Here is a 26,111-nt window from a genome sequence, read left to right on the forward strand (position 1 = left end):
TGCATCAACTCTTTGAAGATTCTTTTTTCCTTGAAAAGGTGAGTACAAGAATTTTTGAGTGAAATCTCCTTGTTTTTAAACTACCAACGAATCCTTCCTTTAAAGAAAATTAAATCACTACATGGGCCAAACAAAATATAACTGCTGTATTCAGCACACGGACTTTAGATGCTCTACAGTCGTGTGAGAAAGAGTCAAGGATAATACCCTGAAAAATGTGGAGAAAAGGGCTGTGACCAGAATAGAGCTCATGGAGTTAGGACCAGGAGAGAACTGAGTTAAAGAAGCAGAGAATCTCAATGAGGTGAACCATGGGGTTAAAGGAAATAGTGATTTCCACTAAAAACAAAAAATATCTGGTAGTTTTTAGAACCGTTTCTGTATGTCGTGGGAGTCGCATTCAGATCAGTAAGCAATGTAAAAAACTCAAAGCCAAACAGTCAAACCACTGGTTTTGCAACTGTGTAATTGTGTCACATCCAACAATAATTAAAACAAGCACTGTCAATTTATCGCAGCATACAGCAAGTTTTTCTAAGAAGCACATGAACTCAGGAAAGGTGTGTTCCCAATTTGTGCTGACTGGTGCAATAGCCACAATTTAAGAACCCATTTAAGAGTACTGTCACAACCAAACTGTAAACCTTGCTAAATCAAACAAACTACAAGACTACTCTGATGGTCTCAACCTGGCCACCAGAGGCAAGAGTAAAGCATTCCCTGCCCTTGGCCTTTCAAAGTTGATTTATAAACTGTCTGGAGAGGTTAAGTTTTCCAAGAGATTAATGTTTTATTATGGTTCTGCCTCTCTTCCCAAAGATCAAAGACAAAGATCATTTATAGAATAACTATTCTCATAAGCATAAATCAGATAGAATATGCTAAAATGCTACAGAAAATTACCTTATTTTTTCCTTTCCTTTTTAAGGGATGACAGTTTCCCAAGAAGCCTTTAGGCACTATAGTTCTATTTTTGTCTTTTAATAATGCATGCATATCTGTGTGAGGACGTGTGTACCTGAGTACAACTGCCCTCAGAAGCCAGAAGAGGACACAAGACCCTTAAGCTAGAGTTACAGGCAGTTGTGAGCCACCCCACGAGTGCTGGGAATGAAACTTGGTCCTCCTTGAGAACAGAGTCCTTAAGCACTGAGCCATCTCTTTAACCACACACACACCTACGTTTTCATTATAGTTCTTGTGCTACTGTCAGCTTCATAGAATCTAGAATTATCTAGGAGACAAACCTTTGACCATGCTTCTAAAGTTACTTCTAGACTGGACTGACGTGGGAAGAATCACCTTGAGCAGAGGTGGCTCCATTCCCCGGGTTAGGGTCTTTGACTCAAAGGAAAGCAGGTTCAGCAACAGAACGCATCTTCTCCACAGTGGAGCAATGTGACCCACTGCCCCACATTCCTGTCACCATGCATCCATCACCTGTCACGATGAACTAAACTCTCCAACTGTGATAAGAAAATCTTTCTCTCCCTTTTACTTAAGCACTTTACTGCAGTCGTGAGAACAGTAAGGTAGTTCTAGTAGAGATATACTGTTCCTGACTTATAACAAGCAGGAGGTTTAAAGAGAATCAAGGTTCATCGTCTGGGGCTGGAGAGATGGCTCAGTGGTTAAGAGCACTGACTGCTCTCCAGAGGTCCCGAGTTCAATTCCCAGCAATCACATGGTGGCTCTAAAGGTTTCACTTTTCCTATTTACAGGGATTTTCAGACTAGGGATACCTAAAACAGGAGAAAAGAAAATGCTCTCAGGTTGTTCCTTTTTCCCCTCTCTAATCACCAAAAGACCTAAGTTAAGGTAAAGTAGAAAGCATTCTATTCATGAGCAAACCCAAGTCTCTCTCTACTCATAGCCGCCAAATATTTAACAACAACTTCTCAAATCTGTCCTCTCAAATGATATCCAAGGACACTTGGCAAGCATTTAATAAGTACCAATTAAGCTACATGTTTAAGATTTATTTTATGTATGTGAGTACACCATCGCTGTCTTCAGCCACACATCGAATCCCATTACACATGGCTGTGAGCCACCATGTGGTTGGTGGGAATTAAACTCACTCTGGACGAGCAGCTGAGCCATCTCTCCAGCCCAAGCTAAATCTTTTAACAGTAGTTAACAAGAATGGCTGCAGGCTGCGAGATGGCTCAGAGGCTAAGAGCACTGACTGCTCTTCCAGAGGTCTGGAGTTCAATTTCCTGCAACCACATGGTGGCTCACAACCATCTGCAATGGGATCCAATGCCCTCTTCTGGTGTGTCTGAAGACAGAGACAGTGTACTCATATAAATAAAACAAACAAAGCCACAAGAATAGCTGAGAAGCACCTAAAGAAATGTTCAACATCCTTAGTCATCAGAGAAATACAAATCAAAATGACCCTGAGATTTCACCTCATACCAATCAGAATGGCTAAGATCAAAAACTCAGGTGACAGCAGATGCTGGGGAGGATGTGGAGAAAGAGGAACATTGCTGATGGGATTGCAATCTGGAAATCAATGCGGAGTTTCCTCAGAAAACTGTAAATAGTTCTACCTGAAGACCCATCTATACCACTCCTGGGCACATATGTAAAAGATGCTCCAACATATAACAAAGACACATGCTCCACCATGTTCATAGCAGCCTTATTTATAATAGCCAGAAGCTGGAAAAAAACCCAGCTGCCCTTCAACAGAGGAAAGGATATAGAAAATGTGGTTCATTTATAAAATGCAGTACTACTCAGCTATTAAAAATGATGATTTCATGAATTTTTCCAGAAAAATGGATGATACTAGAAAATATCCTGAGTGAAGTAACCCAAACCCAAAAGGACATACATGGAAAGTACTCACTGATAAGCAGAAATTAAACCAAAAGCCCAGAATGCCCATGATACAGCTCACAGGCTATATGAAGCTTAACAAGAAGGCCAAGGTGTGAATGCTTCAATCCTACTTAGAAGGGAGAACAAAATAATCACAGGAGGGAGAGAGCTAGGTGGGAGGGGAGGGAGTAGAAAAAAGGGGTGGGGCACTATCAGGTAGAGGAAGAGAAGTCCAGAGTGCCAAGAGAATGGATAGAAAGTGGGGGTGGGGGTGTGCCTACTAGAAAATCCTAGATGCTAGGGATGTGAGAGGTTCCCAGGACCCAATGGGGATGACATCAGCTGAATGCCCAGGCAGGGAGATAAAGCCTGTAGAGACCACCTCCAGTAGATAAACATGGCCCCCAGCTGAAGCATGGGGCCACCCACACATTTCAAAATGTTTAACCTACAATTGTTCCTGTCTAGAGGAAACAAAGGCTCACAAATGGAGCAGAGACTGAAGGAAAGGCCACCCTGAGACAGCCCCACCTAGTGATCCATACCATCCAGACATCAAACTACTGTTGATGCCAAGATGTGCTTGCAAACAGGAGCCTGGTATGGCTGTCCTGAGGGGCACTACCACCACCTAAGGCAGATGCAGACACTCACAGCCAACCATCGGACTGAGCCAGCCACCCCAATGGAAAGGGTTAGGGGAAGAACAGAAGAATTGCAACCCCATAGGAGGAACAACAGTAACAATTAGTGGACCCCTCAGAGTTCCCACGGAGTAAACCATCAACCAAAGAGTACACATGAGTGGGTCCATAGCTCCCATTTCGTGTCAGCAGTGGGAGAGGAGGTGCGTGGTCCTGTTGTGCCAGAGAAGGGGGATCCCTAGAGGGAGGATGTGGAAGTGGGTGGGTGAGCACCCTCTTAGAGGCAAATAGGATGTTCAGGGAGGGGAGATTGGAAAGGGGGAAAAATTAAGAATATTAAAATAAAAAAGAAAAGAAAAGGTATTTCTAAGCACTTAAACTAGGGGGAAATAAACAAATGCACGTAACTAGTTTTCAGTGTGTGTAGGCACTAACGTGAGTCATACATTAACCAGCCTAATGCAAACAATTTCTCTTAGTGTGTAGGCACTAAAGAGTCATACATTAACCAACCTTGCCTGGGTGTGAGGGTCTAGACGAGTGCCTAAGAAGGGTCCATTTGACTGGGGAAAGCAGATAAAAGGTGAAGCAGGTAAAAGCACTTGCCTCTGAATAAAAAGCTCAGCAGTTTCCAGTGAGGCGAGAAGGGTAGGTGTTCAGTGAGGAGAGAACAGGAGTGGGTGTTGAGAGGGAAGAGTCAGGGTGAGTTCAGTGATTCAAGTAGAGGTGGGGGATCAGTGACAAGAATCAAGGGTGGGTATTCAGTCAGAGAAAACAAGAATGGTTTCAAGAGAATTTATGTTACCAGAGTTAAAAGATGAAGAAGGATTTTAAATAAGATAAATTAAAGAAAGAAAAAAACATTTGTTCAACTTATGTTAAAAACTAAAGTTAAAGTTGTGAAACCAGCAAATACATTCATCAACTGATCTGCTCTTTCACTGGTTCATGACAACTGGACCAAGACACTGCTTGTGGGTAGGTACCAAATTGTAGATGCCAGTTGGCACAGATGTGTCTTTTATTGATGCACATCTTTTAAAAACAAAATAACCAACCAAACAAAAGAACCTCTTAAATCTTACACAATGGTTTTAGAACTTACTGATCCAAAATAAACATCCATTGATCAACCTAATCCTAAATTTCCACCTTATTTCTAAAAGCAGTAGCTTAACTGACCACTTATTTATCCCCTCTCTACTCTGTGCATACTGATATGCTCACATATTTATTCAAAGGCCCTGAAGTACAAGAATCTGTGATTGTAACATTTTCAATATGTGAAAAAAAAAAAATACAAGCTGGATAGAGCCTGAAAGCAAAATGAGTTCTGCTGCTAAATTCTGAAACTGTTAAAAAAAAAAATGACAATTTGAGGCTGGGGATTTAGCTCAGTGGTAGAGCGCTTACCTAGGAAGCGCAAGGCCCTGGGTTCGGTCCCCAGCTCCGAAAAAAAGAACCAAAAAAAAAAAAAAAAAAAAAAAATGACAATTTGAACATATACATATTGATTCAACTCCTTTATCATTTATTCTTTTGATAAACATCAAATAATATGAGCAAAGTTATCTTGCTCACAATAGTTACACATTCTTTGTTTTACTTTTTACAGGTTATAAATATATGTAAGTAGATAAAATTCTTGGTTGATGACACATTTCAAAATGTTGACATGTTTTCAATCAGGACTGAAAGCTTGTGGAAGTTCCATCAGACCAGCAGCAGCAAACTTAATTTGCATACATTGTTCTTAAATCAACACCTAGCATTTTTAAAAGACTTTTCCATTTATAGCTAAAATGGTGGAAGTAGGCCATACATTTTATTCATAAATATACTGGCCATTGTAAAATAAAACATATAAACAAAATTTTGAAATACATAATTAAGTACATTTGAATTCTTGACAGAACAACAAAACATTGAGTTATCTTTAGAATCTCTGTTGAAAGCAGAATTTTCAGTAACTTTTTCATGTTTTGTTCTATAAATCCTTAAGGCTGATACTGAAAAGATGAGGATAGCATTACTTCAAAGTAAGTTCAAAGCAGTTACTTTACAATATCATGCTTTTATAAATTTCAGAATAAAAAAGGATCAAAAGTTACAAAGCAGCTACCCTTCAGAATATACCGTGTCACAGGCAGAGTATGTTTTAGTCAAGCTGGAATGACCTCAGAAAGGTCTGACCCCAGTCTCTGCCAGCTTGCCACTGTTACCTGCTTTAACATCATAAGCCCATTATTTACTCACAGACAGAATACATAGATCAAAAGTCCAAATATTATAACATGATGCTCAATCTTAGTTATACTTCTAACTTGGAAAAAACAGATCACAACAAAGTTTCCTTTTCATAAATTGTTTGTTTTGTTGGTGCTAGAAATTGAACCTTGAGCCTCATGCACAATAGGCAAGTAAGTGCTCTACTCAAGCTGTGCCCCAGCCCTTGGTCCTGTGTTACAGTAACCACACTTGTGTGTGTGGGCGCAGCTCTCTCACAAAGAATACTGTTCTAAGTGATTTAACATGAGTCGTTCCACATACAAGTCTTCTGTGCTGATTTTACCACACAGCTCTGTGCTTCTGAACAGCGGCTTTCAACTCTTCCTATACATAAAATAGAATAATCAAACATTTGAGCGGAAAAAAAAAAAGTGACACATTATGTAATGAAATAATCTGTAGCCAGGATTTTCATTGATCCCAGACAGTGAGCGCAGCAAGCAGAGGCCTTGTCAGGACAGCTGGGAAGACTTAAACAGGGGGCGTGGCCACGGCCTTTCTTTCTGCATTACTACAGCCCCCCTTCCACAGGTGAGCGGTGAGAGGCCACTGGGTGCCTCTCAGTAGGAAAGGTTCTAGGGAAGGCAAAGCAGCTGAGCAGTGTTGCGGAAAATGTAAAACTTCTCAGTTGTCATAAAGAAACAAGGTTCAACTCTAACTCCAGCCTCTGGCTGAAAAACCAGCAATGTAGGAGTTACACACTTTTTAAGCTACACATACATTAAAGGGAAGTCTCCAATTTGTTAGAAAGATTCAAAATTGGCACAATAAACACCTAGTTTCCACTGATTTTGCTTCATTTCTTTATACTGATTCTCATGTAAGTATTAAAAATTCTTATACTGAAGTAATTTCTTCTTAGCAGCAGAGACGTGCTGCGTAAAAAGCAGCACACACGGCTGACCCTAGTGAGACCAAAGTCACGGGGATGGCGAGCACTTTATCAGCATCGATAACCTGCTGTTATGATGACAGAGACCGAGTCTCCATACTTTCAAGAAAAATTAAATTGAAATCCTTACTTTTGGAACATAAAGCTGTGGGGCCAAAATTTTAAACAAAATTTATTCCAAATTAGAATGTGCAGGCCAATTAAAACTGATTCGTGGGAAGAGTAACGCCTTGGCCTGTGAATGATATTCTTCTCCACAATAGACTAAGTTGTAAAAATGCCACTAAGAGAGCACTGATTAAAGTCACTCCAATGTATTTGTAAAAAGCCCGTTAGTAAGCTTATTCATAAAACTCATTTAAGGTAGCTGTGTTTTTCAGTAGCATTTACAACAATCTAGCACTTGGTAGATGGGCACACTCTATAAACAGTGTAACATTTTGTAAACTAGCTGCAATTTTCAGTAGTTGAGTTCACCAACCGTGTAACAGAATTATAATGTTCTCCTAAGCCATACGCATGCCTCATGTATCTGAAATGAAAAGAATGAAATTGCATTTTGATGAGTTATTTTTATCTATAAATGTAATATTCAGACATATATAAGTAAGCACTCTGAATGTCCCAGGTCATAGAGACCTCATTAATGGACTATTATGAGCATATTCATTAAAAGGTCAACATTATGTGACAAGTTTTGGAAGTGACGAGTCCAGTCAGTAGAAACGCAAAGGCTAAGATGTTGAGGGCTCAATGAGCTCAAAGTGTCACTGAAGTTCAGACCACTAATGGAATAGCTAATAAACACACACACACACAACACACACAAAAGAGAAAAACTAGAGAAATAATTTCTCCAAGCTGAATATGAAGGGACAATTCTCAATCATGTAAATACATTCACAGCATTAAGGGTGACCTCACCTTTTAAGCTAGTTAAAACTTAGTGCTGTTAATGTCAATTGGAGCAACACAAAACTAGTCCTAAAATTTCACAACCTTTTGAAGAACTTTATTCTTAACTCATACAAAAAAAAAAAGGCTCAGTAGTCTAAGCAGTTATGTAAATCACACATTCAGGTGTTTTCTAGTTCATTGATTGCCCTTAACATAAACAGAATTAACTCTGCACTCTGATTAGTCAGTATATACAATCTAATATCTTTTCACATGCCTTTTTGTTTTAATTATGAAAAATAAAACAGTAAAATGTTCTAGGTACTTACACTAGTACTAATGGATTCCTTGGATACTCTTCACCAACTATAATAGGAGGAGCATCTGCCTGTAGTATCTCGATCGGTGTCTTTAAGATGTGAGACAGAGCTCTTAGCTACAAGGGAAAAAAATGGATCAGCAAGAAAAGCAAAATTTAAATCTTATTCAAATCACAAACGAATGAAGTACATACACAGAATATGGCCAGCAGTTAGAGCAGAGATTTGCTCTGTTCATATGAGCACAAGAGCTTAAGTAAATGGACACTTAGTTTTGTGAATCACTGTAAGAAAGACTTAATATATAACTGATCAAAGGCAGGAGTTGTCTTGGACACACAACAGTGTTGTAAAAAATACCAGTGCCAAGCTTGGTGGAGTGGGTGAAGAGTGAACTGCTCATTACAGTCTCTGAAGTTGAAAACGTTCCATTTTTCACAATGCTACAGGTTTCTAAGTACCAGTGGCTAAGCATCAGACCAAACTGTTACCAGCCAAAGGACAGGGAACAAGGTCTGGCAAATCATGAGGTTCACTTTTAAAAGCTTCTCAGATGCTGATGCAGTCAGGTTCTGTAACTTTTAGCAAGAACAAGGTAAGTGTAAGTATGTGAATTGTTTTGCCCTGTGCTCACAAGTTATATTACTTTAATTTTATAACATGCAATAAAAACTTAGGTTCAAGCCTAATAGCAGCCAGTAATAAAGTAATGCTAACAACTATTGACACACCATGACCAAGCACTATAATCATGTGTGTACTTTATGTGGATTATTTCAACCAGTCTTCCTAACTTTATGGAACAAATATTGGTAAGTTGAGGGTTTTTGTCACTGTTGTCCTGTTTCTGTTTGTTGAGGAGGGCTTGTTTGTTTATCAATTTCCTTTAACATGACCCCAGATAGTTCAGAATTTGCTATGTAGAGCAGGCTGGCCTCAACTTTGGGAGTCCTCCTGTCTCTGCCTCCCAAGTACTAACTAGTGTTCCAGTAAGGAACATCCTCGCTTTACTGTTACTTTTTAACACTTGGAACCTGAGGTAAAAGGATGATATAAGACTTCTGTGGGTCAAACAGAAAATCTCAGGACCTAGTTGAACTGAGCCTGAGTCTAGAACCTGAGTTCCTAACCAAATCCATCAGTACTAGCCTTCCAACATCCTAATGTATATGTCTGCCCCAACTACAAAATTCACACCACAAGCATAGAACCTTTAGGAGTCTTTGAAAGAATGTCCAAAATTACTTCAAGAATATACAATGGATTCTATGCTACATGAAAAAATAAAAGCCCATATTCTATTTTGAAAAATATTCCTCTGAAACAGTTTTAAAATTTTCTTAAAAACTAGCAGAGAATAGTGTGCAAAGCAATAGCAATGTCTTCGAAAAGCCATTTAATAGGGCCAGTGATGGCACAGCAGGTTAAGGCCCTTGCCACCAACCCAACAACTCAATCTGATTCATATGGTAGAAAGAACATCAGCTCCTGAGACCCATCTCCAGACAGCCACAAGTGCATTGTGGCTCTCATATGACCACACACACACCCACACACTGGGTAAGATTGTCTTTTGGCTTTGGTTTTAATCAAAAATATACATTTATTTAGCTGTAAAAATAACTTGTACTTTAAAGAAATTCACAGGCAATGATTGAGCAAATATTCTTCCAAAGATGGTTTTTAAAAGTGTCTCAAAATATCTCAGTTTAACAGAATTAAGCATCCAACATCATCATGTTATGGGAACCTTCACATTAAAGTAGTTAAAGTCTTTTTATCCCTGTCATTACTAGGGGAACATTTGCTGTGTCTGAATCAGGAGAGAAAACAATGGGGATGGTTCCCTCTGGTGGAGAGGTCCAACTACAGCACTGTATTAAGGAACATTTCCATCTCAGCTTCTAACAGTGTAGAGGGTCTTCAGAAGCACAGACCACTAAAGACAGCCAATCGCCTTCAGAGAATACTAACACTGCTAGAGCCATTCGCCTGGCATCTCAGTCAGACGCATATTCTACCAGGGGTCTTACTGAATCATCTGAAAACTAGAGGACATGATGCTGGAGAATCACCCAAGGCACAGAGGAAAAGTCAGAACATGAGCCTAGGATTTGCCTTCTTGTCCGTTCTCTAACACCTCAAACTGCTTGTCACCACCAGACTTAAATAGTAAATAGATGTTTTGATGCAATTAAACATGGTAAACAGTAAATTTTAAAAACTAATGCTCAAAGAAATAATGTTAAGTTTCTCCATGTGTGAGTATATTGTTTTCTTACACGAGAAGGCTGATGCACTGATTTATTGCCTTCATGTAATCCACTATCAAGGAGGGATTCAAAGATAATAGTAACAAATGTGTTACAATAAGTTTTAGACAAAATAGTTTTATTTTGCATAGCCTAGGCTGGTGTTAACTACTCCTCTGCCCTGTCTCCCTAGTGATTGGACTACAGGCACATAGGAGGTCCAACCCTGGTTCATTTCTATTTCTGATATAAAGAAGTTATTTCTGCACCACTGAACTACTAGATTAAAATTCACTTTCAGGGAATAAAAATCTAAACCTTTTCTTTTTTTGTAAGACAGGGCCTCCCTGTGTGGCACAGGCTAACATCTGAGACGGCGTTTCACCAGTTTAGATTATGGTATGCACCACCACACTAAGCAAATCTTCATTTTATTGTCTTCATTTTTTTAAATACAGAAAAATCAAGCAGATTGGGATCTCACATGACAACACACCAACGAAACACCAGCTTCTGTTGGGTCATAAATCCAACTCTGGGCTACGTAAGAGGAAATCATACTTCACTTACCTAAGGGGACATGGTTTAATCACAGACATAAGATTTTATAGTTCTCTATTTCTTTGTCAGGACAAAAATGGCAAATATAGACAGAAAAGGACATCTTCAAAGAAAATTGGGCTTAGCTAAAAAACATGTAAAAACTATAGTGGGATTCAGAAATAACTTAATGCCTACAATCACTGTGAACCAGCTTACCTCAAGCTGACCACCCCACGCGGCCGTGTTTACAATATCGTCACAGTACTTTCCAAACTCTTCTGTAGGAAACAGATCAGAATAACTTCTCAAACCACACTCTTTTGCAGCTCCCACCATCCCTGATCAAGAACATCTCCCTTCTGCACCACCTCCTTTAGAAGTACACTAAACACGCCACCCCACCTTTCCACCATCTTTCTATGGAAGAGCAAAGCACTTTTGCTTCTGCTCTTCCACCTGAGATGCAGACACACGTGTAATTAACTGCTCTCTTCACCATCTAAAGCAATGACTCCTAAGTGTCAAATACTCACCATCCTGAGAAGTGTTCTAAAACCAAAACTGCATTCGAAACGCCACACAAGGTTAAAACATGCAGTCCCTCTATATTTAGGCCGACTGCAAGAGCCTTGAAAGAGTCAAAGTACGAATGAACCTAACCTCCCCAGGGCAGCAGCAAATGGTTTCTCTGCTTGTCCTTTTACATATCTTTGCATGAACTTATCAATGTCAGTTTTGGACAAGGAGACTTTACTGAGTGGGCCTAACAAGTAACTCTCTGAACTTACAATAGGCTATTACTGCACTGGTAAATGCAGCACATTCAAATGGACTAAACAAGAGATGGCGCAATGGCTCCATTTGCTCTTTCAGAGAACCTGGAAAGGAGTTAAATTCCTAGCACTCACGCAAAGCTCACATCCGTTTGTAACCCTCTTCTGGTCCCCAAGGTCTAAGATATAGTACATACACACAGATTCAGTCAAAACAACATAAACATAAAATAAAAATAAAATGGGAAAAAAAAATAAATAAAAAATAAATAAATAAATAAGTAAAATAAAATGGGGCCAACATCCTTCCTGTCCAAGGAAGGGAAGAAAAGCTAAAACTAAAAGATAATAATATGCACCATATGTTAATCTCCATTGCTACTAAATCTTCATTGCTCAAAACAATCCCTAAAATACTTTGCCACCTTGGCCTTCAATAAAAATTGGTTGAAAGGATGAACTAAATCCTTTTGTTTGTTTCTTTGATGCAGCATAAATTAAATATTCTACATCTAGTAGAGTGGGGTAGACAAACTTAAGGATTCTGATACATGAAGTCGCACCTGAGATCTCTTCAGATTCCCAAGGCCTGCCTCACTCACCATAAATGAGCAACTCAATGCCAGTGCTCACCCTGTCCATCCTGTGCTGTGTGCTAACTTCTTCCATGGAGGACAGAGCCCTCCAAGGAGTCTCCATACACCATCCCTTCTCCAAGCCACCTGTCCATGTGGCCCTCCCAGTGGTCACTGCTTTGCCTGAGATCCTCCCTCCATTTCATTACTCTCAGCAGCACAGAAGCCCTTCAGATACTGACTTGGTTTCATTCTTGTTTGGAAGTGGTGTGATTTTTTTTTAACTTCATCATAAAAACTGTATCTTAATCATTAATTTATGATAACAAGGAATACTGTTCATGGGATTTACAAAATCAAATTTCATATAACTAGTAAGCTTCCTGGCTATACTTTATTGAAAGTACATACTTCTCTGAGTATGAGTAAGTTAGGTTTCATAATCATATTCTGCTCATGGTCTTGGATGCTACACACACACACACACACACACACACACACACACACACACACACTTTTACAAAGACTGATCAAATCATCACCTCATTCTAACTTTGCTAAATGTTATTTGTTCAATGACTAACCCTACTTCTCTTATTTTTCTTCATGACTTACATACAGCAATTAATATATTTTAACTACAATACAGTTAAGTACTTAATAGATAAAGTAAAATATATCTACATCTATTCGAGTTATAGAAAATAAATCTGTCTAAATGTTAACAATCTTTTGTCTGTGTTAACAAAGGTCTTGCTACACCCAGGAAGCACTTTATTTGAAAACCAGAAACACTAACAGAATGTAGTGGAGCAAGCTAAACTACCTGGAGTGTACATGTCTCCTGTGTTGGGGTTGGTTAGGAATGGCAGGAAGTCGTCTGAATGGCTCTGCATGTACTCAGCAGTCTGCCTCCTTAGGGTAGCCACAGTCAGAGCAGAGTCTTGTTCTCTTAGCTGATCCTCAAGTGCCCCATACATACAATGACCGTCAGATGGAATATGTTTAATTTCCAGTTCTCTGGCTGCCAATATCTGAGCAAGTTTTTCACTCTCTAGATGTCTGGCTCCAGATAAGTTCTCAATCTCTGCCTCAGCTATCCTTTCTTCCCGCTCCTTTTCCAATGCAGCCTTCTTCTCCTAGGACAAGAAGACAGGAAAATTAATGATGATAGTTAGGGTTAATTCACATCTGATGAGAATGGAGTCATCAGTCTATTTTGCCATTTCCTGCTCCCACAAGAGCTGCCATTTTGATCATCTCCCCATTTGTAGCACTCTCTAACTACAACCCTTAGAGCACAATTATCCCACTCATCTAGCTGCTATGTTCCGAGCCCCTCGCTCTGTACTAACATTTAAAGAAAGAAGACTTTCTGTAACCAGGTGCCGTGGCCTAGGTCTCTAAGTGGACCTGGACACTGATACAGAAGGATTGCATGCCAAGGACAGCTTGAGCTGCAGTGTTCTAGTCCAGCCTGGCCACAATATGAGAGCTTGGTTCACAGAAGGAAAGAAATGGAGAGACAGGGAAGCAGGGAGGGATACCTTCTTTAAAAAATCTGCTAATTTGTTTGCTTATTTGAGGCAGTGCCTTACTATGGTAACAGAGGCTGGCCTATACTCTCCAACCTCCTACCTCAGACTTCCAAGTGTTGGGATTAATGGTATTGGCAACTATCCTCATAAGAACAATTTAAAAACATGTGAACAACTTGACTGGCCAACTTCAAAGTACTGTCTTAAGATTCAGTGGTCCAGTTCCCATACTGGTACAATGCCTTTAAACCCAGGACTTGGGAGGCAGAGATAGGTGGATCTTTGTGAGTGCAAGATGAGCCTGGTCTACTAAATGAGTTCCTGGACAGCCAGGGCTACAGGATAAGATCCTATCTAATAAATAAATAAATTAATTAATTACTTAATTAATTCAGTTCTCCTCAGCTACATGAATATATTTGATCCCAAAATACTCCAAGGTTGTATCACTCCACTACAGTGGATTTACTATGTTAAAACAACTAGAAAGATGCTGACAGATACTATTTTTAATCTATTTTTTAAAGGTGGGTATAAAGTGTTAGTTAATAAATAGATTTTAAAAAAACTTGCCAAACAATCCAAGTATTACAGTTATACTAAAATCCCTAAGTCACATGATCCTCTATAACTCTCTAGAGCTCAGAGTAAATATCCTCCGAGAATTTCTTTTGATTAATGGTAATAAACACATAATTACAGACATTGTGACACATCCTTTGTAATAAAATAGCATTTTTATATAGTACAATATGCTTTCTTACTTAAATAAGAAAATACAAATGCTTAAAATTTCCTCATGGCTGTATATCCAGGCCTGGTTAGGAATCAATGGAGTCAGCATGAGATTTGTCCCCATGGGAAATTTGGGGACAAAGGAACACATTCCCATATGTGAACTACTAAGAACCATAAGCCAGCGGACATTCATGTTTAACAGCCAAAAACAATTCACAGAACTAGTATACAAAAGTTTCAAGAGATGAAGTAGCTGGCTAAATTTAAAGACAGGTCTGTCACTAATAAATATTGTTCATCCTAACATAGTACTAAGAAGTAGAGGTCTAAACACAGCATTTGTAGTTTGTTCTTTCTGGATGGCAGAACAGTCTATTTGGATGGTTGTCACTATGCCTTTATGACTTTATAAGCTCAAGTTGGAAGGAAATTGTCTTTCAACCCAAGAAAAAAACCCTCACTAAATTTTGCAATTTTTTTAAAACTTTATTTTCTTGTATAGTATCAGTATTTGCCCCCTTATATGTCTGTGCAACAAATGCATGGGGTTCCCGCAATCCAGAAAGTGTGTTGTGTGACAGTCAGATCCCCAGAACTAAAGTTACAGATGATTGAAAGCACCATATTGGACCCGGGAAGCAAACCAGGTCTTTTGGATGAGTACCCAATGCTCTTAACCACCAAATCCTATTTCCAGCACCTGAAAGTCTTGGTTTAGTAAATTGCAGAAGGAAGGAAAAGTGGTAAAGCAATTTTCACAAAAGGTAGGGACTTCGGTGTCCTAATTTCAACTCCCAGGCAGAGGAAGTAAATTCAATAAACTGAGTCTCACAATGTGCCACGAGAGAACTTCAAATGTTCTTTTGTGGGTTTAAGTAGCTGAAAGCGGAAATAGCTCTCCAACAAAGAGACCACCTTTAACCACAAGAAAAGTAGCATGGTGTACCTCGCTGGTGTCTACAACTATGGGTCTGGGTCATACATCTCAAAACACAAGATGGCACTGTTACTTTATAAAAGACTAAAAACAGTTTCATCGGGGAAAGGAAGAATAAGCACCTTAGACATCATCTAATCCAAAACCCCTCACTTTCCTCTTCTGAGGAAACAGCACGCAGAAAGATGTCCAAAGGCCACACAGCTGGTTAGAGCAGAGCGGGACCGGGGACAACACACAGAGCTCCTTCTATGCAGGCACCTGAATCAGAATAAAGGTTGGAGCAGATGGCAGCTGGAGTTAATGTCATACACTTTTTCACTGTCAGAATGGAACTTCATTCTATCTTCCAAGCCCTGTAAGTCTCTTGAATACTAACTTCTAACATTAACTTATTTTTCGTAATGATCTGCTTCAGTTAAAAAGCAATTGAGTTTGCTTCCTGTAAATCGGGTGTGTGAAATCCATTGGAGCCTGGTCTCTGTGGGAGTTTCCTTCTTTAGGTACTTTTCTACAGGTTTAGTACTAGAGACAGAATGGCAATCAGGTCTAAAAGAGGTAAAAGGCAGGAGCATGCAACTCATAAACACACTGCTAGCAAAACTAGTCATGTTGATTTGAGCACTAGTCCAGGGCTGTGTTAAATCCTCCCTCTCAGGGCTGGAGAGATGGCTCAGCGGTTAAGAGCGCTGACTGCTCTTCCCAAGGTCCTGAGTTCAAATCCCAGCAACCACATGGTGGTTCACAACCATCTGTAATGGGATTCAGTGCCCTCTTCTGAAGACAGCTATGGTGTACTCATATAAATTAAATAAATCTTTAAAAACAAAAAAATTTCCCTCCCATCTTTCTCATAAAATAAAAAAATTACATTTTATTCTACTTCTCAAATTCCTTACTTTATAAATCAATTATTTTATTTCTACCTTAGTTTTGTTTTCCCAAAATACAAAGAGCTTCCGAGTTCTTTCCTCCCCCCAATATTTACTGAGAGTTTGTTTGGTTTTGGATTTGTTTGTTTGTTTTGGGTGTTTGCAGCAGCTGGCTCTCTCCTTCCACCGTGTAGATTCCAGGGACTGAACTCAAGTTCTCAGGCTAGGCAGCAAGCAACTTTATCCACTGAGCCATCTTCTTAGGCACAAATTTCTGAGTTCAATTCTCCCATGTTTCTCCAGTTTAAGATTAAGACCCCATAAGAGTCTTATGTTAAATCACCACAAATACGTCACACTTTTCCTCCAGAGTTGTCTCACTACCAATAACAACCATCAGTGGTTAACTTGCTTTTAAGTCCTTAGTGCTTTGGCAAAAAGAACAGTTCTAAATAATTTAATGTCCCATTTGCCTATCTGGCATCCAGGTTCCACTCTGGTAAGCATTATGAACATTCAATGTTCTCTACTCCAAAAGCCCACTAGATTAACTAAGTGATCATTTTCTCTGCCAAGTGATAAAGCAGTCAGCTCTGAATCATACGAAATTTCTGAGTTTAGTTGGAAAATTAAATTCAGATAGGAAAGAAGTACAATATTTTTTAAAAAGATAGGTCTAGGTAGCGTCGTTTTTAGAATAGGCTACCATTAGATGCTGCAATTAATAGGTACCAATAAATTCTTAAAATTGTTACTTTACTGGCAAAAAAACATTTGTTGATGTATAGAAACAAGGTGACAACTGGGGGACCACGACCAAAGGGATGCCTATCATAAATAAAGAGTTGAACCCTTCATGACAGCATGCATTCTAAATGATTCTTTGAAATTCACAATGGCAGTATCAGTCACCAGTAAAATTTATACAAACATAATATTTAATTATTTGCAATTTAGCTATCATACAAAAGGAGACTGTCTTAGGCCTTTGTAAAAGGAATGATACGCCTACCATGGTAAATATAATTATTTGTTGACACTTCAGTTATCCAGGCCTTATATTTATGGTTCTGGACAGCTTATTATTTAATACCCATAATGGTCTTCATAAATATTATTTTCCCTTACCTCTTATTGAAACTGAGTGGCAAGTCATGAGAGTACACGAAATTCAAACCATACCTGGGGTTGGGGAGCAGCCTAAGGCCCTGCCTGACCCTCAACAGCACAATTTAAAAGAGGGTGGGGCACCCATTCTGTCAGACCTTCGCCTGCCATGCTCCACTATGCTACGTACTAAACACACTCTGAAACACACATTAGAACTTAGAAAGCATGAACAATTAGTAAAACAGTATTCAGAACCAAAATTCTGAATTTTAAACTTCCTTTTCTAAGGTCGAATGACTTAGCTACCTCCTGCCATTTTCATTATGCTAAGATCATTAATTCATTCTTTCTGATAACTCTAATGCTATCTCATTCCACATTTGTTTTTATTACATTATTGCTCCAGCATAGAATCTTATCTAAACATTTATCTTCCCTTCAAATTATAACACATCCTTAACACTGAAGTCCCCTTCTCTGCATTTTTAATGTCATTAACCATTATATTAACCATGACATAAGTACCAACATAATTTTCTGAGAACTCTGGATCTCTGTGTGTTTTCTTGCATTTCTAAGTGCAAGTCTTTGCTTCAGCCTGAGCACTAAACTGGGTTTTGCATCAGTCATATGACCCCACTCTTCGAAATTTTTAAATTAACTCTACAATAAAGTATTTGTCTAAGAAGAATACAGTTCTTAGCTCCCTGATTTTTACAAGACTTGCAAACTAGATATCTTACTTTTTATTCTTTATACCTATTAATTTCTGTTGAAGGCCAGAAAATAAAACCCTACCTCACAAGACTGTCGGGACATGAGATTTCAATGTAAATAGCTTAGACTATCATCTGATATGTGGTAGAGACTTATTAGTTCAAGTTCCCTGACAAGGAACTCCAATTTTTTTCTATTCGTTTCTTATGTGATACCTAAGAAAGTATTAAAGCACACAACAGCTTATATACATGGTGATATGACTTCCATACCCGTCTCTTTTGTGCTTTTGAAATCCGAGGTGGCTGACTGTCAAGTACCAAGTTTGAAACGTTAACAGCAACAGAATCTATCTGAAAGAACAAAAGCATTAAAAAAACAAAAGAAAAAAGGAGGAAGACAAAAGAGAAAAATCAATTAAAAAATGTTTTAATTTATTAAAAATGTTAGGTTACTAAACTGTTACTGAAAATTAAAAATGTATCCAACCCCTTACTTCCAGTTTGAGCGGCAGCATTAGGCACAGGACTAGACAGCATGCTTTTGTCACCTTTCTCTACATCCATGGATCTGTAAAATCACCAAGCTTTTCGTAGCTCTACAAATACTAGGCTCACCCTGCATACCTCTGTCCTTCCTGAACCTACTCCATTATTCCAAATACCTTATTTCATTCATTCAAGGACAGCCTTCCTGTCCAAAAATGCTCACATATAAAATCATTTGCGCTCATCGCTTCCTTCATATCCTAACTCTGACAAGTCACTTCCCCATGTTAATTAGCCAGAGCTTAATGAGCACTAGCTCTTCAGGTTAGAACAAATGAGCAATTTCTATCTTTTCCCAGCTACAAACTGGTAATTTCACTAATAATTACAATGATTCATAGATCCAAATGTTAACACTGCTAAAGAAGTTAGCCTTCTACTTGGATAATTAGCTCCTTATTATAACTGTTATTTAGTTACCATTAATATAACTGAAAGTCAAACTACTGTTTAGTATAAATATATAAAACAACCCAAAGCATCTGAGAGAGACACAGAAGTCTCCAAAGACGATATCCCAGGTGATAAATTATTAATATTTCCGGGGGCTGGAGAGATGGCTCAGCGGTTAAGAGCACCCGACTGCTCTTCCAGAGGTCATGAGTTCAATTCCCAGCAACCACATGGTGGCTCACAACCATCTGTAAAGAGATCCGATGCCCTCTTCTGGTGTATCTGAAGACAGCTACAGTGTACTTATATATAATAAATAAATAAATCTTTAAAAAAAAATTATTAATATTTCCAATAGACTTAATAAACTCTATGGATCTTATGGATTTTTTCCCCTTTTTTGTGGGGGAGGGGGGATTCTGATAAAAACTAACAGCCAAATTAAAAACAGAAGAATTTGGGGAAAGGCCAAATAAAACAAGTTTAATGACAAAGAGAACAATTCTTAGCATCTTAGCAGGTAAGTAACAAAGGACAATGAACCAAACTTTTCTTTCTCTTTGGAAACCTATGAAGAAAATCTTCAAACTGAAGGCCTAAAAGAGCAAACAAAACACCCTGCTACTAGAAAACAGGAGACAATTAGAAACACAATTACCATAATGCTATAATGCTAACATTTCTAAACACAACAGCACACCTTGTTTGGTTGGGGTGTGTGCTCGTGTGCATGTGTGCATGTTCATACACACCACAATAGGACACAGAGGTCAGAGGACAACAAGTGTGAATCAATCTTCTCTTCCACGTAGGCTGGGTTCCAGGGATAGAACAGCAATCACCTTACCTGGTGAACCATCCTGGCAGCCCCAAAAAGTTTTCTGGTCACTCTCTTTTCTGTTGCTGCTGTTGGGCTTTGAGATAGGGGTCTTGCTATAAAGCCCAGGCTGGGCTCAAACTCACAACCTCCCTGCTTCTGCCTCCTGAGTGCTGGGACTATAGGCATGTATCACCAAGCCACGCTGGAGATTTTTAATAGTATATTAATAGCAAGGAAGGCCAGGAACATGATGACTAGGAAATGAAATTAAAGACTTTGACACTATATTTAATACTCTGTGTAAATGGACACACAGAAACGGTTTCCGTGTAAACAGAACAAAAATGAATCAAAATTTATGGAAGATGAGATCTCTCACAAAGCTAAGAAATTCCTATCAACAGTTAACTGAGGATGTAGAATAATATATGACCCCTTCATATCCAAAAAACATTCAACAAGTTACTTTACGACATCTGGTCTAACGATGGGGCTTGTTTTGAATTCTAGCTTTTGTCACCTCAATAACTATTATGACTTCAGGGCCAAGTTCTTAATCTCTTTAAGCTGGTTTCCGACTGGAAACGTGTGATAATCTACACTATTTCAGAGCTAGTATCTTACAGTGTTACTGACAACTACATGCCTTCAACGAAGTAGCTAGTGCACACATGAGCAGAAGGATAAACACTGAAAAAGATGCATGTAAGCATATTCCCATTAAAGCATCACTACTTCATTCAGTACAACTGGTTCATACAGCCCTTCTCTACTTAACTATAATTTCAGATTTACTGTCCCATGTGGAGAAATCCACCTTTCACTCATGAGAAACCTTACCTAGTACATGTTATACTTTACATGTTTATTAGGTTAAGTAGGCACTTCTTTACTGTGCTCTCTTAAAAAAAAAAAAAAAAAAAAAAAAAAAAGGAAGGGAAAAAAAAATCCAGCCATGAGCCTGGTCACAAAAATATTCAGGAAATGTAAAGCTAGGTGTGGTGGTGCACGCCTATAATCCCAGCACTTGTGAAACCAAAGTGGTAGAATTTGAAGTTACAGTTCAAAGTTATCCTCTGCTCCAAATCCACATGGGTGACAGCCTGGACTGTCTCAAAAACTAAGGCCATGATGACTTGATTTCAGAACCAATTGTGAGAATGTAATCGATAAGCAGTTCAACACATTTACACAGTTGTTTCCACGGACTCAAAGACAAGCTTTGCTCCCCATACCTTACTGTCCTTGAAAGTCAGTTTCAATTGCTCCAGTTCTTCCCTGTGTTTTTGCTCCATTTCCCTCTCCAATTTAGCAACATCTTCCGTGAGTTGCTTCCTCCTCTTTTTGTCGTTTTTGGGAACGGCGTTCTTCATTCCCTGAATTTTAGCTAAAAAGTCATCAAAAGCAACGTGTCAGAGCCCCAGAGGGAAAAGCAGTGCAGTAAAAGGGTGGGAAGAGGTATGATTATAGAATGTAATGTAATTATAGAAGCAATTAATCATGACACAACAATCAGCTATGGAGAATGGCCTGGATGAGGCTTGCGACTCAATGTAAACACAACCTTGAATTTGTTTGGTTTGACAGGACAAAACCAAGGTTAAAATACATATATATTAAGATAAAATTCCCACCCTTTTCTGTGACGTCAAGCCAAGGTAAAGCAATTCAGAACACACCACTAAGGCCAGGCGTCGGGAACTGGGGCAGGAATGGGAAGGGAGGCAGAAGAGGTTCAAGACTTTGGCCTCCAGGCACAGCAAGCAGCAGCACGTGCGCCGCACCGGCTTGGGGTCCACCGCAGGCCGCATACGGGGACATCTCCAAGGACTGCAAATTAAGAGGGTTGAGGAAATGGGAAAAGCTGGACAGGACAGACCAAAAGTTATCTGAGGGGAAGCCTAGACGAAGCCATGGCTTGTGCTCCTCCAGGTTCCCGAGGGCACAAGTCACGGTCCCAGTCCTGGCTGTGGACAACTTTTACATTCCCAGCCCCCTTCCCGTCACCTTGCAGCTCCTTCTTCTCCTTCCGATGCCTTCTCATCAGCTGCTCCTCATCATCAAGCTCTTCAGCCAAGATCTCCTCCATGACGACCAAGTGGCCGGGAACACGCGCTGGAGGAGTTCGGCACCTCAGGCAGGCCAGCGCCTCCCACCCCTCAACCCTCACCCGGGGCGCCATTGGCCGCCGGGAAGGCCCAGCCCCGCCTCAAGGCGGCTCCGGATCCAGGTCTAACCACTGAAACCCGGAGAAGCCGACATGGGCTAGGGCGCCTGCGTGCTCGGACCGCTCTGGGCGGCGCGCCGGAAGCTGGGACTCTGCGACTGGGCAGGCACCCGGCGCTGGTGCTTCTTCAGCACAAAGCTACGCGCCAGGCGATTGGCCCTGATCCGGCTCACAGAGATGACGTCACGAACACTCTTTGGCACAGCTTTCAATTTGCTCTTTGAAACGCTATGTAGTTGTTCCCTTTGCCCAGACACATTGAAAAGATTTTTTTTTAATTTTAATAAAAGCATGGGTTGTTTTCAATGAGGATCTCTTCGTTGCATCAATCATACAGTAGCGAATTGGTTTTTTTAACAACGTGGTAAAAGGGTTAAAGCTAAGTAAGAAATGCTTACTCTTGAATAAGTGATGATAAAGATTAAAAAAAGGACTAAGCGTCGTAAAGTCCATTTGCTAAGTTCAATGGTAAGACCTAGATTCATTAATAACAGTGATGTCAGGGTGTTTTGAAGATTCGAGTCAAGACTTAACAAATGTAAGTCATATGTGCCACAAAACCAAATTAGGAAAGTCAAGAATTCTCACGGAATGGTGGAGCAGGTCGGGGGTGGAAGACCCAGAGTGCTGGTTCAGTGAAATAAAAGAAATCTATGTTTTAGGGCTGATCGTAGTTGTGCAGGCCTTTAATCGTAGCACTTAGAAGTCAGACAGGGAGATCTCTGTGAATTTGAGGCCAGCCTGGTCTACATAGTGAGTTCCAGGACAAGCAGAAAATTACATAGGTGAGACCCTGTCTCAAAAACAAATAAATGGATGGATGAATGAATGAATGAAGAATAAGTAAATAGATCAGTAAATAAAGTGTTCTTTTTTTATATGAATGCCTGGGACAGATCAAAAACAAATGAAGTTGGAATAATACTTCTGAAACTCAATGAAGGCTTATTTCCAGATATGAATAAGAGCTGGGTCTACAACTGTATAAAGCTACAAGGGGTGCATTCAAATTTTGGTGAAGAGAAAACATCGTCTAAATGCATCCTGTTTTGTTTTGTTTTAATTTCAAGGTTGGGGGTGGTGTATAAGGATTTAAACTGAGACATCAAGTTATGATCTAAGATTGTTTTTCTACCAACACTAAATGCCAGGAAGCAATGCAATAAAATCCTAAAGAAAAGTGGTTTTTATATGAGAGCTGTATACCCTGCCAAACTTAGAGACTAGAAATTTTTGGAGTTGGACTGAATACATTTTGCATTGTGATATGGACCTCAGGCTAGAGGGCCAGGTAAGTGGAAGTTGGTTTGAATGAGAATGAACCCTCATAAGCTCAGATATTTGAATTCGAGGACCATAGTTGGTGGTGCTGTATGGGTGGGTATAGGAGGTATTGCATTGCTAGAGAAAGAATGTCATTGGGGATGGGCTTTTTTTTTTAATTATTTTTATCTTTATTAACTTGAATATTTCTTATTTACATTTTGATTATTATTCCGCTTCCCGGTTTCCGGGCCAACATCCCCCTAACCCCTCCCCCTCACCTTCTATATGGTTGTTCCCCTCCCCATCCTCCCCCCATTACCGCCCCCCCCCAGTCACGTTCACTGGGGGTTCAGTCTTGGCAGGACCAAGGGCTTCCCCTTCCACTGGTGCTCTTACTAGGATATTCATTGCTACCTATGGGGTCAGAGTCCAGGGTCAGTCCATGTGTAGTCTTTAGGTAGTGGCTTAGTCCCTGGAAGCTCTGGTTGCTTGGCATTGTTGTACTTTTGGGGTCTCGAGCCCCTTCAAGCTCTTCCAGTTCTTTCTCTGATTCCTTCAACGGGGGTCCTGTTCTCAGTTCAGTGGTTTGCTGCTGGCATTCGCCTCTATTTGCTGTATTCTGGCTGTGTCTCTCAGGAGCGATCTACATCCGGCTCCTGTCAGCCTGCACTTCTTTGCTTCATCCATCTTATCTAGTTTGGTGGCTGTATATGTATGGGCCACATGTGGGGCAGGCTCTGAATGGATGTTCCTTCTGCCTCTGTTCTAAACTTTGCCTCCCTATCCCCTGCCAAGGGTATTCTTGTTTCCCTTTTAAAGAAGGACTGAAGCATTCGCATTTTGATCATCCGTCTTGAGTTTCATGTGTTCTATGCATCTAGAGTAATTCAAGCATTTGGGCTAATAGCCACTTATGGGGATGGGCCTTTTGATTCCAAAAATATGCCATCCCACTTTTCTTGGGGTTTTTAGTGATTTTTTGTGGTGGTTGTTGTTTTTCTGATTCAGCTCTGTGTTTGGAGGCATAAGCCCTTGGATTCAGCTCTTACCATCCAGCTTCCACTCCATCATCATGGAGTCCAATCCTGTGGAAACCAACTATGCCAAATAAGTTGTTTATTTTGTAGGTTGTGGTATTTTATCACAACAACAGAGAACTAAACTAATACAGCAACTAGAAGAAATTATTTAATATTCATGGGTTAAGGGGTAGAGAGCTGGCTCAGCAGTTAAGAGCACTGACTGCTCTTCCAGAGGTCCTGAGTTCAATTCCCAGCAACCACATGGTGGCTCACAACCATCTGCAAGGCAATCTGATGCCCTCTTCTGATGTGTCTGAAGGGAGTGACAGTGTGCTCACATACATAAAATAAATGAATAAAATCTCTTACAAAGTCATTTTTAAAAAAGAAAATATGTCAGTAAAGAACTTTCTCTGGGGATTGGGATTTAGCTCAGTGGTAGAGCGTTTGCCTAGCAAGTGCAAGGCCCTGGGTTCAGTCCCCAGCTCCGAAAAAAAAAGAAAAAAAAAAGAACTTTCTCTATAATGTTTTTGCTTAGTGATGTTGTGGTCTAATAACCCCTCCACAAACCACATCCACATGAATAAGGGTCTCAGTCAGACAGCAATGGTTTATTGAACACACACCCTAATACTGGTCAGAACAGGAACATAGTCCAGAACCATGACAATGGACATCTATCTCTGTCAGTTTATAAAGGAAAAAAAACACAAAAACCACAATGCATCTATACACAGGTGTAAGAAGTCCTTCCCAGTGGTCCCCTCTATCTCCAACCACTTTAGACATAACAGTTCATACTGACCTTTGATTTCATAGGTCCTACCAAGAGCTTTGTGAATTTCTTAAGATTAGCAAACCTCACATCGAATACTCAGAACACACCGGACAAAATAGGGTATGTGGTCAGCATGTCCTTGCTCTGAGCTAAGTCACTTCTCTGTGTCAATGAGTGGCAGGCATATTACGATATGAAATAGCTGCCAGACATGAGACAAAATGGCTACAGCTCTACTGAGGACAGACCATAGAAAGTGCTAATTGATGCAGCCAATTGAGAATACCGATGGAAATGGCTGGAGTGGGGGCGGGGGGAAGTCACATGAAAAATTTAATGGTATAAAAACTATTTGAAGGAATGAAGCTTGCATTGATGTATATAGGGTTGTGTTTTATAAAAAAGAAAGAAAGAGGAGCCAAGGATATGTTTGGTAGATCCAGGTGAGGTGGAATGCTTGGAGAGAGGGGGAAGAGGGATGGGAAGAGAAGGGGCAGGGACAAGAGAGACAGACAGTAAGATACTAAGGGGATAAGAGAGAAAATAGGGGGCAAACAGCCCCTTTTATAGTGAGTTAGGCATACCTGGCCAGGTAATTGTGGGGCAGATCCTAGGAGGGATCATTAGGCCAGGACAGGGAAGTAAGCTCAGGCAGGAATCTGATTTTGAGTTAGAACAAAGTAGGCATCAGTTGAGCGTATGACTTGGCCTAGGACAGGGAAGTAGCCTCAGCAGATCTTGGTCATCCTTATAAGCCCTTAGAAACAGTGATCCCAGGACTTTGTTTACTGTCTTGCTTGTCCTTAACCTAGAACTGACTAGATTACTTGCATGTAATTAAAATTGTATAAAAGCAGATTGGGAAAAAATAAACCTACCTCAGACTCAGAATTGGCTGGGGTCATGTTACAATGTTGTCTAATTGTCTTTTTCTTTTTATTCCTCATTCTTGCCCTGGAGAACCTGTTGACTGTTTGAACTGCCTTAGTCATATAGGATAATAAAACTAAATGCAAATGGGTGTGAAATTTTTCAGTTCATATATTTCTAATTTCAAGATCATAACATTCAATATATTTCATAAATAAATTTGTTTTTATTCTTGCCATGTGGTGATGTAGTGATAGG

General features: G+C 39.8%; 1 protein-coding gene across 5 annotated transcripts in view; it reads right to left on the reverse strand.

The window, feature by feature from the left end:
- Otud6b (OTU deubiquitinase 6B) overlaps nucleotides 1–22,206 on the reverse strand; it is a 32,592-nt gene extending 10,386 nt beyond the window's left edge. Inside the window, exons 1-8 of one of the 5 annotated variants that reach the window (XM_006237914.5) lie at nucleotides 21,698–22,206; nucleotides 20,926–21,077; nucleotides 18,202–18,282; nucleotides 12,844–13,156; nucleotides 10,886–10,947; nucleotides 7,884–7,990; nucleotides 7,139–7,189; nucleotides 4,987–6,089 (exon numbers count right to left, since the gene is read on the reverse strand). In XM_006237914.5, the coding sequence (XP_006237976.1) occupies nucleotides 6,080–6,089; nucleotides 7,139–7,189; nucleotides 7,884–7,990; nucleotides 10,886–10,947; nucleotides 12,844–13,156; nucleotides 18,202–18,282; nucleotides 20,926–21,077; nucleotides 21,698–21,872 (951 nt within the window). In that variant the 5' untranslated portion in view covers nucleotides 21,873–22,206 and the 3' untranslated portion in view covers nucleotides 4,987–6,079. Of the gene's footprint in view, nucleotides 1–4,986; nucleotides 7,190–7,883; nucleotides 7,991–10,885; nucleotides 10,948–12,843; nucleotides 13,157–15,352; nucleotides 15,492–18,201; nucleotides 18,283–20,925; nucleotides 21,078–21,697 lie in introns of those variants that run through there. The other 4 variants (XM_039109423.2, NM_001106639.1, XM_063287293.1 and 1 more) reach the window with 4 other exon arrangements.
- Nucleotides 22,207–26,111: the final 3,905 nt, after the last annotated feature.

Source organism: Rattus norvegicus, chromosome 5 (assembly GCF_036323735.1).
Source record: "Rattus norvegicus strain BN/NHsdMcwi chromosome 5, GRCr8, whole genome shotgun sequence".
NCBI lineage: Eukaryota > Metazoa > Chordata > Mammalia > Rodentia > Muridae > Rattus > Rattus norvegicus.